The 11781-nt window shown below is 53.4% G+C and overlaps 1 protein-coding gene across 1 annotated transcript; it reads right to left on the bottom strand.

Moving 5' to 3' along the window:
* Positions 1 to 446: 446 nt before the first annotated feature.
* SIGLEC15 (sialic acid binding Ig like lectin 15) lies at positions 447 to 9170 on the bottom strand. The gene is made up of 6 exons (XM_055368074.2): positions 9002 to 9170; positions 8024 to 8083; positions 7215 to 7598; positions 5945 to 6322; positions 4796 to 4826; positions 447 to 2934 (listed from the first exon to the last, which is right to left on the bottom strand). The coding sequence occupies exons 1-6, from the start codon at positions 9168 to 9170 to the stop codon at positions 2853 to 2855; spliced, it is 1104 nt and encodes a 367-aa protein (XP_055224049.1). The 3' UTR covers positions 447 to 2852.
* Positions 9171 to 11781: the final 2611 nt, after the last annotated feature.

Genomic DNA, 11781 nt, shown 5'->3' with positions numbered 1-11781 from the left:
AAATGTGGTAATGGTATTGAGGTGATAGAGCACAAAGCAGATGATACTTAAGAAATAATTCCTATTGCAATTTTTGTTGGCTGTGAAACTGGCCTCAAAGACCAGGCAGATGTTCCAATACACACGACTCCTGTGTCCTTAACTTCTTCCCTGGTCATGCAGGACTTTCCATAGAGGTGCCCCAAAGCATCCCCACACAAGGAGGTACACAAGCCTGCTCCTGTGACCTCTTAACAGCTCAGACAGGCTCCTGGATGAATCCCAAGGTTAATTAGGAGCCACCTCTTGCCCTGGTGAAGGCTCTGGTGAGGACTGGAGCTTTGCAACCCACTGGCCTGCATAATAACTTGTGAAGATCTTGTGAAGATCCCTTGACCTTCAGACCGTCTCCCTGGAAAAAGCATCACTGCCTCTTTATTAAAAAACATTTTTAATTAGTATGAGTATATGTATTTATATATTTATAGGGTACATGTGATGTTTTCATTCAGGCATACAATGTGCAATGATCAAATCAGGGATTGGCGTATCCATCACCTCAAGTACTTACCGTTAAGAACATTCCAATTCCACTCTTAGTTATTTTAAAATATACAATAAGTTGTTAACTGTAGTCGCCCTCTTGTGCTAGCAAATACTAGATCTTATTCATTCTAACTGTATTTTGTTCTCAGTAAGTATCCCCACGTTATCGCCCGCTCCCTGCTATCCTTCCCAGCCCCTGGTGACCATTATTCTATTACCTCCACGAGTTCAAATTCAACTTTTTTTAGCTTCCACATGTGAGTGCGAACATGCGATATTTATCTTTCTGTGCTTGACTTATTTCCCTTAACATAATGGCTGCCAGTTCCATCCATGTTGTTGCAAGCGACAGGATTTCATTTTTTTTTTATGGCTGAATATTTCATTGTGTGTTCATTTTCTTCATTCATTCGTGGATGGACACTTAGGCTGATTCCATATCTTGGCTATTGCAAATAGTGCTGCAGTAAACATGGGAGTACTGGTATCTTTTCAATATACTGATTTCCTTGCTGACAGATACCCAGCAGTGGGATTACTGGATCATATGGTAGTTCTATTTCTTTTTTTTTTTTTTTTTTGGAGACAGTCTCTCCGTTGCCCAGGCTGGAGGACAGTGGGGTGATCTCAGCTCACTGCAACCTCCGCCTCCTGGGTTCAAGCAATACTTCTGCCTCAGCCTCCCAAGTTGCTGGGACTATAGGCACGTGCCAGCACGCCCAGCTAATTTTTGTATTTTTAGTAGAGACAGAGTTTTACCATGTTGGCTAGGCTGGTCTCGAACTCCTGACCTCAAGTGATCCGCCTGCCTCGGCCTCCCAGAGTGCTGGGATTATAGGCATGAGCCACCACGCCCGGCCTATTTTTAGTTTTTTGAGGAAACTCTGTACTGTTCTCCATAGTGGCTATACTAATTTACATTCCCACCAATAGTGTATGGGGATTCCTCTTTCTCCACTTTCTCATCAGCATTTGTCATTGCCTGTCTTTTGGATAAAAGCCATTGTAACTGAGGTGAGATGTCTTGTTCATGGCCTCATTATTCCCCTAGCCTGTGGCCCTTTCCTCTTGCCAGCTCACCTGGGACCCAGGCATGCCTCCCTTCTCTCCCTAAGCCCCAAGGACCACAGGAGCTAAGGTGATCAACAAATTCACCCTGAGGTGTAAATAGGGAAGCACCCCTCCAAGTCAGCCTGCCCGCGTTAGGTCAAAGGGGGTGAAGTTGCCAGTGCGTTTGGACTTTGCACACCCTGAGAGGTTGCAGGTCAGAGAGGTCAGAGCTGTAGCTGCTTTACACACAGGGACTCTCCGGCCAGACCTCCCCTCAGGTCTCCCGGCTTCAGCTCCTGAGACAGTGGTTCTCAGATACCTTGAGAGAGGGGAGCCTGGTTTCCATTTCCTAGGGGTCCCAGCTCAAGGCAATGCAGGGCAGCTGATGGGGCAAGAGTTGGGCAGAGGGTGTGGGACAGTCACAGTGGAGATCCCAGGGGGCATGGGGTAAAGGCCCAGGCCTCTCCCTGCCACCAAGTTTCCAGGATTTGATGTTCCTCTGACCACAGGTTTGCACAGCCCCTGCCCCAGGCTTGCTCTCTGGAACTCTATGTTCTCCGTGACACTGCTGCAGGGGCCACACTTCTCCAAGAACTGACTGCACATCCAAAGGTCACTCTGCAAAGAGGGTCCTGTCATGCCCCTCACGAGAAGATGGCTTTGTACTTTCCAAAGCCCCTTCATATCCATTATTTCCTCAGATCTTTGTAGTCCTCCCAGCCAGGAGGGAAGAATATGATTGTCCGTGTTCAACAGTAAATGAACTGAGACCCAGAGAAGTGAAGAGAGTGTCCCAGGTCCACACAGCAAGTCGGTGACAGAGGAGGACAAGACTGGGCCTCCAGGCCCTGTAAACAGTTTCCTGTCTGCTTTACTATAGTAGGTGTTCTAGGTAAGAAAGGGCAAGGGAACATTTCTGGAAGTTTCACGCTCAAGATAATGCATGTACTCTCTCTCTCTCTCTCTCTCTTTCTCTCTCTCTCTCTCTCTCTCTCTCTCACACACACACACACACACACACACACACACACACACACACAGAGATGTATGCACATTTATGAAATGCTGGCAAAAATATCAGGGAGCTCCGAAATGGTTGTCCACATAGGAGGCCAGATAGCCTCCTTGAGCAGGGTCTTGACCTCAAGCGGGGGAGGAGTCACCCAGCTGGGGGCTGCCAAGGTGCCCGAGAACCAGGACTGGCTGTACCAGCCAAGCCTCGCACTGGCCTTTATTCTTTACAGTGCTGAAATGGATGTTGGTGGCTGAGGGACTCCTCACGGTGAGCACATGGTGGCTGGTGGGCTCCGGGGGTTCATCTGGCTCAAATTTTCATAATTGGACTCCTGGGCCTGGGACCTGTGGACAGGAGAAAGTTGAATGATCACCCAAGACAGGTGGGAGGTCCCCAACTGCCCAAACTATATGCCAGCAGTGGGCCAAGAAGAGGAGACATTCTGGGGAGCAGTGCGGCTGGAACCAGCAGGGCTCAGAGATGAATGGCATCGGAGGCTGGGCAGACTCAGGAATAGGGAGGGGCCCCCAAAGGCCAGGGCAGCCCAGACCATAGAGTCGCTATCTCTGTCTGAGGCCTCAAGACTGGCTCCATGTCCCTGACCTATAAATCGGAATCTCCGGCCTGGCCTCCTGGTCCCCAACTGCTTTCCTGACTTCCCCTAGGACATCTCAGTGGGAATCTCAAATCTCAATGTTCACTGTGCTACACATGACCCTCACACCCGCCCCACTCTCTTCTCCTCTTGTCTTTATCTCAGGAAGTGGGACCCAGGGCTCAGGCTCCCAACCCCGGCAGCCTGGCTCCCTCCCACACTGTGTGCTGCCCACTGGGCTCTTGGGCAGGCCCTGCCTCCCATCTACCCACCTCCCCACCGCCACCCCTGCACCTTTGTCCAAACAGCCAAGCCAGCCTCAGCCTTGCCAATGGCCTGCACCCAAGTCTCCTGGGCCAGCTTGTTCTGATGGAGCCACGCATCTGCTTAAAACCATTCAGTGACTTCCCATTGCACCCACAATAACCCCCACGCCTTTCCTGCCTTCCTCCCGTCCACCCTCCAGAAATGCCTGCCTCCTTTCTGGGCCTCACCTGAGTCTTTATACTTGCCTTTTCCTCTCCCGGGCTGCCCCTACTGTCCCTGTCTTACGTCCACACTCTAGTGGGGCTTGCTCTCTGGAACTCCACCGCTCCTAGCTGCCCAGGCCCCAGCCTCCATCCTCAGGTCCCCTCAATGTCATGTCCTCCAAGAGAACTTGATCTAAAGCAGCCTCAGCCCAGCAGCGGGCCCCCTCCCCAGGGAATCTGCTGCATCACGTGTCCATTTCCTTCACAGCTCTTTACGATGTCAGGTGGCATGTTTCCATATTTATTAGAATTCTCCACAATAGGATATGAGTTCTGTGAGGTCAGGGATCTTCTTGTGTCTTTAGTACCAGTGCCTGGTACGCAGTAGGTACTCAATAAGTATTTGTTAAATGACTGAACAACGGTCGGCTTTCAGATTCAGGGGCGTTGGTGTGACAGTAAATCAGCAAAACAGGGACACAGGACGGGTTGTGGGACTGTGGAGAGATCGGCAGGCAGCTGATGAGTGGGGCCACCAGCAGTGTGGCACCTCCAGCCTTCAGGGCACAGGTGGGTGGAGTTATGGGAGTGCCTAGGCTCCTCCTCCCACTCCTCCCCTCTGCCAGGATCAGGCACAGCCTGTACAGGGTCTATGAATTGAGTTCTTTCTCCTTCAACACCAGCCTTCACATGGGTGGATGCCACAGAAGAGGAGAGTATGACCCAGGAGTCAGTGATTTCCTAGGGGTCCCTGGGCCCCTCACCTAGGCTCTCAGAACCTCTGGAGATTTTGTTTGCAAAGCCTTCAGCAGAGTGCCAGGGGGGAACGGGGATGAGTGTCCCCAATGTGGTTTTTGTGTGAATCTGCCTGTTCAAGAATGTGGAGGGGAAACTACAGGAAGAAACACAGCCTGGAGTTGTGGGGGAGGAGCAGGTCAGCGAGGCTTGGTCTGTCCAGGGAAGACCTTGGCAGGCTGCAAGAGGGGTGCCTTGGTGGGCTGCAAGGAAGGCCCAGCCCCTGGTCAAAGTAGGACCCCAGGCCCAGCCATTTGCCATTTATTCCTTCTCCTGCCTGGACCCCCGGGTGATGAGGACTAGGTGGGTGGGGTAGGGTAGGGTGGAGGTGGGGAGCTCACTTACCGTGGTGGGGTGTCCGGGGTGTCCAGATGCTCTGTGGGAGGGACAGCAAGAGAGCAGGCCTGAATCTCCACCGCAGTCCGCAGCCTGTGCGCCCACCCCCACCCATGCCATGTGGAAGGGGTCTCGAGGAAACCACTGTTTTTGAAGCAAACAGCAGACTAGCAGGGTGTGAAGCTGTGCCATGGAACCTTGCTGGGGAGTTAGTGAGGAGAGGGGTGGACTGAGGAGCAATCCAGTAAAAAGTCCGTTCTTCTGAGCACCCTGAGCACAAAACACTTGATGAGTTCCAAGAAATGGGCAAGAAAGCCATTGTGGCCACAGCAGCAGCCAGGGCCACTGTGACAATGTCTGATCTCCTCACTAGAGTGTGAGCCTAGTGTTATGGACCTGGGGGTTCTGAGGGGCTCCAAGAAGCTCCCTCCCTCTCTGGGGCACAGGGCAGATTTCTGATCCAGATCAGAGACAGCAGTAGTGGCAATCTCAGGACACCCTGCTAGTCAATCCACCATGATCTCTGCTAGGAAGAGCGTTTCTCCTTGTTTTCCTAGCTCATGCCTACTTACATATTTTTATTTAGCTCTCCCAGCACGGCTTGTGTGAAGCCTTCTCCAGACGCCCCACCAGAGGGAGGCATACCTTCCTCTGGCTTCTGCAGAGGTAGGGTTGAGGAGAGCCCTTCTCATAGCACATTGCAATGATCTGTCTACCGCTCAGCACGCACTGCAGGGCAGGGGACCATGCCTTATTCATCAGTGTATTCCTAGCACCCACACAGCACATAGTAGGTCCTCAGGAACGGTGCTATTTAGGAAGGTCTGTAGTCAGAGCCCCTCCAGAGGAATCGTTTACCGGGTGGTAGCACAGGGGCGGCTCTAGAGTTAACCGGGTCTGGGTCTCTATATCTCTGTGCTGCTATCAAAAGGCAGGTTACTTAACCTCTCTGAGCCTCAGCTTCCTTATTGCAAAATGGGATTTTTTCGTGCTGGTTACACCTGCTGGGCTTCATGCAAAGAGAGGAAAGCGCCACGATGCATAGGGCAAAAAAACCGACATTCTGGCAGTGCCAGGGGGTCAGCCAGGTGGTCTTATCTAACAGCAGAGATCCCCGGCCCGGCCCCTCGCGGCCACCCGTGTCTGGGGCGCACCCACCTGGGCGGCGGCGGGCGGCGCGGGCGGCCAGGACCCCGAGCAGCAGCAGCGCCTTGAGGCCGAGAGCGCCGAGCAGGAGGGCGACCGTCGAGGCCCCGCTGGCGCCATGGAAGCGGAACAGGTAGACGCTGGCCTCGGAGCGGCCCAGGCTGTTGGCGGCAGTACACGTGTAGCGGCCGTCATGGGTCAGTGCGGGCAGTTCGGCGGTCACTAGGTGGCCGTGACCCTCACCCGGGCTCCGCACGGCGGCCAAGCTGTTGCCCAGGGCCGGGCCGGACCAGGCGAGGGCGGGCGGCGGCTCCCCTTCGGCAGTGCAGAGCGCGCGGAAGGCGTGAGCCGGACCGGGCAGCACTGAGATGTTGACGATCCGCGGCGCGGCTGCAGGGGAGAAGGCGGGTGACTGTCACCAGCCGCGATCAAGGCGGGGTAGGGGTAGGGTGAGAAAGCGGTTTGCAGTGGGCGAGCGGCGGGCAAAGGCAAGGGCACCCCTCCCCTTAGCCCTTTGGACGCCAGAGCCGGAGGGGTGGGGGCTGGTCAGAAGGGAGGAATGGGCACTTGGGTGCCAGGCTGCCCCCGTGCCAATACAGATGTGGCCTTGGGCGAACGATTCTATCATCTCTGCTTCTGCTTCTCCATATGTAAAGTGAGGATCATGATAGCAGTTGCCTTAAGAGGTTGCTGAAAAGATTTGGCAAATTCATGCTTGTGGGTGCTTGGACTAGGTCCTGGCTCCCTAGCAAATACTAAGTGGCCATTATTGTCGCAGAGCAGGGTGGGGGCTAGAGTGGAGAGCCACTGCTCTAGGGACGGGACCCTGGTTCAGGCATCTTTGTATATCAGGGTCTGGCAAAGTGCTAGGCACTGCTTGGTGGGCTCTCTGTGCACCCCTGGGTAGAGGGGCTGCGAGTGTCTTTCCGGGCTGGTAGCACACACCACATTGCACCTCTTGGCATATTTAGGATTGCCATTCACTTGTCTTTCTCGCCTCTTCGTCTGAGAGCCACTGGGGACAGTCACTCTACGAGAGTCACGGCAATGCCTATTCCCGGGCCCACCTCAGCCCTTCCTGGGACCTGGATTCTGCATTTGTGTCAAGCTCCCAGGTGGTCCTAAACTACCCCCAGGTGTGAGATCCCTGGGGTAGAGGAGAGGGCTGGGTCTCGTTGCCCTTCCTGGCTCAGCACAGCGCCTGGCACCCACGTAGCCCTTGGGGCGGGGCAGGCGGGAGGGCGGGAAGGGAGGCCGGAGACCCGCTCCCGCGCCGCCTCACCGGTCACGTGCAGCCGGACGCCGTGGCGGCTCTCGTAGCGGTCATGGACGTCGCCGGCGAACTCGACGCGGCAGAAGTAGCGGCGGTCGTCAGCCAGGGCGAGGCGCTCGACGCGCAGCGAGAGGTCGTTGCGGCGCGGGTTGCCCAGCAGCCGGAAGCGGCCGTGCAGGCTCAGCGCCGTCTGGCAGAGCTCGCTGCCCCGCGCCGCAGCGCAGCGGAACACCTGCGGGCCCGCATAGGGCTCGCCCGCGCGCCAGATGGCCGTCAGCGGCCCGTCGTAGTGGCGGTGCGGGTGCGTGAAGGTGCAGGGCAGCACTGCCGCGTCGCCTGCCGCCGCGCTCACCTCGGCTGGCACCTGCATGGACCAGCGCTGCGCTGGCGAGCCTGAGGGCGGGGCGGGCTGCGTCAGGCTCGGGGCCCTGGGGTCGAGGCGCCCGCACCCGGGGCCTGGAAACCCCACGACCCAGGAAACGCTCCCCCAACCCCTAGCCTGGAAACCCCAAGACTCAGGGATCGTCCCCCACTTCCAGGGGAGCCGGAACCCCACCTTGTGACTTGAGGGGCAATTCCTGGTGCGTGCACCCCCAGGGCCTGCACTCCCTCGACTTGGGAGGTGCCTGGGTTCCCGCGGCTCTTCCCTGGGACTATTCCCCTCTTCGTTTCCTAATTCACCTGCAGGCCCCTTGACCCCATATTCTTACCCTTAGTTTTTCCCCATCGAAACCTGCCCTGTGGAAAAACCCTGGGATCTCGTGGTTAAAACAGACTCCCAAGATCCCCGAGATGGTGATAATAATAAAAGCACTTACTGTGCACCTCTGTGTTGAGCAAGTTCTCCGTAGTATCTATTTTAGTTCTCACAAATGAGCCTACAGATAAACACAGTTATCCCCGGGTTACACGTGAATAAACTGAGGCTCAGAGAAGTTGAGTAACTGAAGTCACACTGCCAGCATGAGGCCAAGCCAGCGTTCAGGATCGCCTCACTCTACAGCCTGCATTCTAGTGCACTAGAGGCTGGGAACTTTGGGGCTTCTCCGAGGACACCAGCACTTCCACTTACAGAGAGGAAACAGCCCCTGCGAGGGGGCAGTGTGTTTGGAAGCTAATGCGTTGAGTTGGTGCATGAGATTCCTCTAGAATTCAGGTATACCCAAGTGGACTGTGCCCTGACTGGCTTCCCTAGTGCCTGGGCAGGGAGGGAGCTGAGAGACCAGAGAGGTGGGCTGTTTCACTGCCTCCTTGCTCTGTGCAAGCACCTTTGGACAGTTTCCCCATTCCCCACCTTGTGAACCATGGATGTGTGGTTGAGCCAGGGTGTGGAAGCAGAGCTCTGCCTCCAGCTCACAGAGGGCTGGTGAACTGCAGGGTGTGTGTGGTTGCCTATGTGTGCTGCTTTGGGGGAGAGGGGAGCGCGCCTCAGAGGATAAGGCCAGGGGTGGTGCCTCCCAAGGAGAGAGGGCAGGCTTCTAAGCCTGCCCAGCCGGTGCCCCAGGGTGCAGTTCACAAAAGGATCTTTAGAGGAAATAATACGGCAGCTCTTGTAGTTCCAAAGGGCTTTGCAGTTTACACAGTGCTTTCATAGATACCATGTCATGTGACCCTCAAAGCACCCAGTGGAGACAGGCAGGGCAGATATTATTAAAGGTGAGAAAATGAAGGCTCAGAGTCACACAGGTTGAAGATGGGAGAAATATGACTTTTCTGACCCCAAGCCCAGTGCTCTTTGCTTTTTGAGGTAATTTAGCCCAATTTGCTCCTTGGGCAGGAGTCTTCTCAGCCCTAACCCATCGCTGGCAGACCATCCTCCATGGGGACCATCCATCTGTGAATAATCACAGGTCGGGACGTTCCTTCTGCACAGAACCAAAATCTCCGGCCACCCACAGGACCGCCATTGTTCTCTGGTGTGTGCACATCGCTTTCCCATGATGGCCCCGTGCAGGGTCTTGTCATGACTATCCTGGACCCATTAAGCCTTCTCTTTTCTGGTGGAAAAATCCCAGTCCCTTTCCTGGCCTTCCTCATCCTCACTGTCCTCTTCCTTCATTGTAGTGTCCTGAGCCTGGGGGCTCCAGGTGTGTGCTCTAGGTGTGCTGGACCTGCAGTGCCGTGAGTCCCACAGTGCTGCCCTGGGCTGTGGGAGCTGTGCCTGGAAAAAATCCCACTGTGTGTTCATGCCCAGCTTGCCATCAAGTAAAAGTGTTACTGGATGGTTCAGTTCCAGGTTCTTGGTGCCACAAACAATTGGACGTGACAGAAATAGCAAAGCAAAGCATCAAGAGTGTATGAAGTACCGTATCACACCCTTGGAGGGGGAGAGTGACTGACCTCTACGAAATGAGATCAGCACCACTTTGTTACGTTTCATGGCCTTTTATTTTATTTTTTCTCTTCTCTTCCCGAGCTGCCTAATCTCTAGCCAGCATCTGCCTTTTGATTGATAGACTGCTTAGCTACTTTGGCCCTTGTGTGCTTGTGTGTTGCCTCCATCCCATAATTTTAAGTACATGCATGGGATGCAGTCCATATGCATGAACCTTAAATAGCTAATTACCATACAGGGTCATTTTAAGTATACTTTTTCTCTCTAATGCACATGCCCATCTCTGAGAAGCTTACCTTTACTGGTCTGGTCTGGATCTTGCCGGCCATGGGGTCTCTTACTTGCTTATCTCCCTTTTGTTTTGGCTGCTCAACTTCTGCTTCTTCTCTTGCTTTGTGTTCACCTGCCCCTTCACTTCCCTCTACTATTCTCCTGCCTCAAAACTACAAGTTCTTTTTTTCATACAACCTGCTTTTAAGCCTAATCTTCTTTTTTTTTTCTTGACAAATGTAATTACATTTTTGAACCGGAGTGGAGGACCTAACATTTTATCTCTAGAAAGAGCTTGTTTGTTCAGTTAATCATCAAAGAACCTTGCTCCAAATTTGAGAAACCCTGTCTGAAGGATTGGCTGGTTCAGTCAGTACTTCTAGCTGCAGAAAGCATCTCTCCAATCTTGAGGTTGAGCCCCAGCCTTAGTTTCCCTGCTATTTCTCACTTTCTGTGACCTCAGCCTCCTCTGACCTCTTGCATCTTGCAGGCATCACAGAGCCAGGCACAGATTCCCCACATATTATTTGCTATCGTGCATTCATCAATTCAGCAAACATGTATTGGACACTTCCCCACTTTAAGCCAGGCACTGGGGTACGAGCTGTGGTGACAAAGGTGGACAGGATATCTTATCAGCCTGCTGGGGCTCGCAGCTTAGAAAGGGAGACAGATTTGTAGGCACATAATTACACTACAGTCTGCCAGATGCCATAAAGATGGGCATGAACAATATCCCTTCTGTCTGAATATGGCTTCTGGCCATGTCACTCACCAGCTCCTCCTCTTCATCCTCAGGGTTCCACTGAGTCTTTCCTACAGCAGGGGGCTTCCCTGAGCCCCAAGCCTAGGGCTGGCCTCCCTCCCTTGTGCCTCAGAGCTGGCATAGGTACTTCCTCAGTATGAGCATTGCCTTTGAACTGTGTGTCTTGTCCAGACACTCAGAAGCTCTGGCAGGGCAGGGACCACATCTATCTGGTTCTATTTGTGTTGCTGTTGCCCAGCGTGGTACCTGCCTCTCAGTCACTGACATTGGATTGATTTGCTATGTGAGGACAGAAGGGTGGGTGTCCAGGCTGACAGGAGAGGGTAGGGGTGGTTAGAGTAGGGGTGTATTAGGCAGGCAGGGATTGGAGAACCCTTGAGAGAGGCGATGTCACTTCAGCAGAGCCTTGAGAAAGGGAGGGGACTGCACGAAGCCTTGAGGTAGCATTCTAGGCAAAGGGAACAGCAGAGCAAAGCCACAAGGCATGGACATCAATCAGCATAGAGGTTGCCAGGCGTGAAGGCGTAATGAGGCCAGAGCACACAGTGCTCTGCGGAGTCCTCATCTCATTAAAAAACAATGCTCTGTCATGTGTCATGTTTCCATGGATTCATGGGGTTTTTTCCATATTTCCTTTACTTATCTTGGTTAATTTGTTCACCTCTGTATCAATACAGCATGTCATGTGCTTCGTTACTACAGCGCTCTAATGAATCTGGATGGTTCCCCACTTTTCCCCTCATATTCGGTTCTATATATCTATACCTTGGCCTTTGCCCTTTTATAGAAATTTTAGTTTATGAACTAACAGCAACAGCAACAATAATGACAGCAGTAAACTCTTTTTGAGAATTTGCTTGGTTTGCATTAAATCTGTACGTCAGGATATAATTCTCAATGATATCCTCATCTCATTTAAAATGCACAAGAGGCCGGGCGTGGTGGCTCATGCCTGTAATTCCAGCACTTTGGGAGGCCAAGGTGGGCAGATCAGTTGAGGTCAGGAGTTCCAGACCAGCCTGGCTAACATGGTAAAACCCCGTCTCTACTAAAAATACAAAAATAAGTGAGGCATGGTGATGGTCACCTGTAATCGCTATGCAGGAGGCTGAAGCATGAGATTGCTTGAGCCCAGGAGGCAGAGGTTGCAGTGAGCTGAGACTGCACCACTGTACTCCAGCCTGGGCAACAGAGTGAGACTCTGC

The sequence above is a fragment of the Gorilla gorilla genome, chromosome 17 (genome assembly GCF_029281585.2).
Source record: "Gorilla gorilla gorilla isolate KB3781 chromosome 17, NHGRI_mGorGor1-v2.1_pri, whole genome shotgun sequence".
In the NCBI taxonomy this organism is placed as follows: Eukaryota; Metazoa; Chordata; class Mammalia; order Primates; family Hominidae; genus Gorilla; species Gorilla gorilla.
This window is presented reverse-complemented; position numbering and strand designations above follow the sequence as displayed.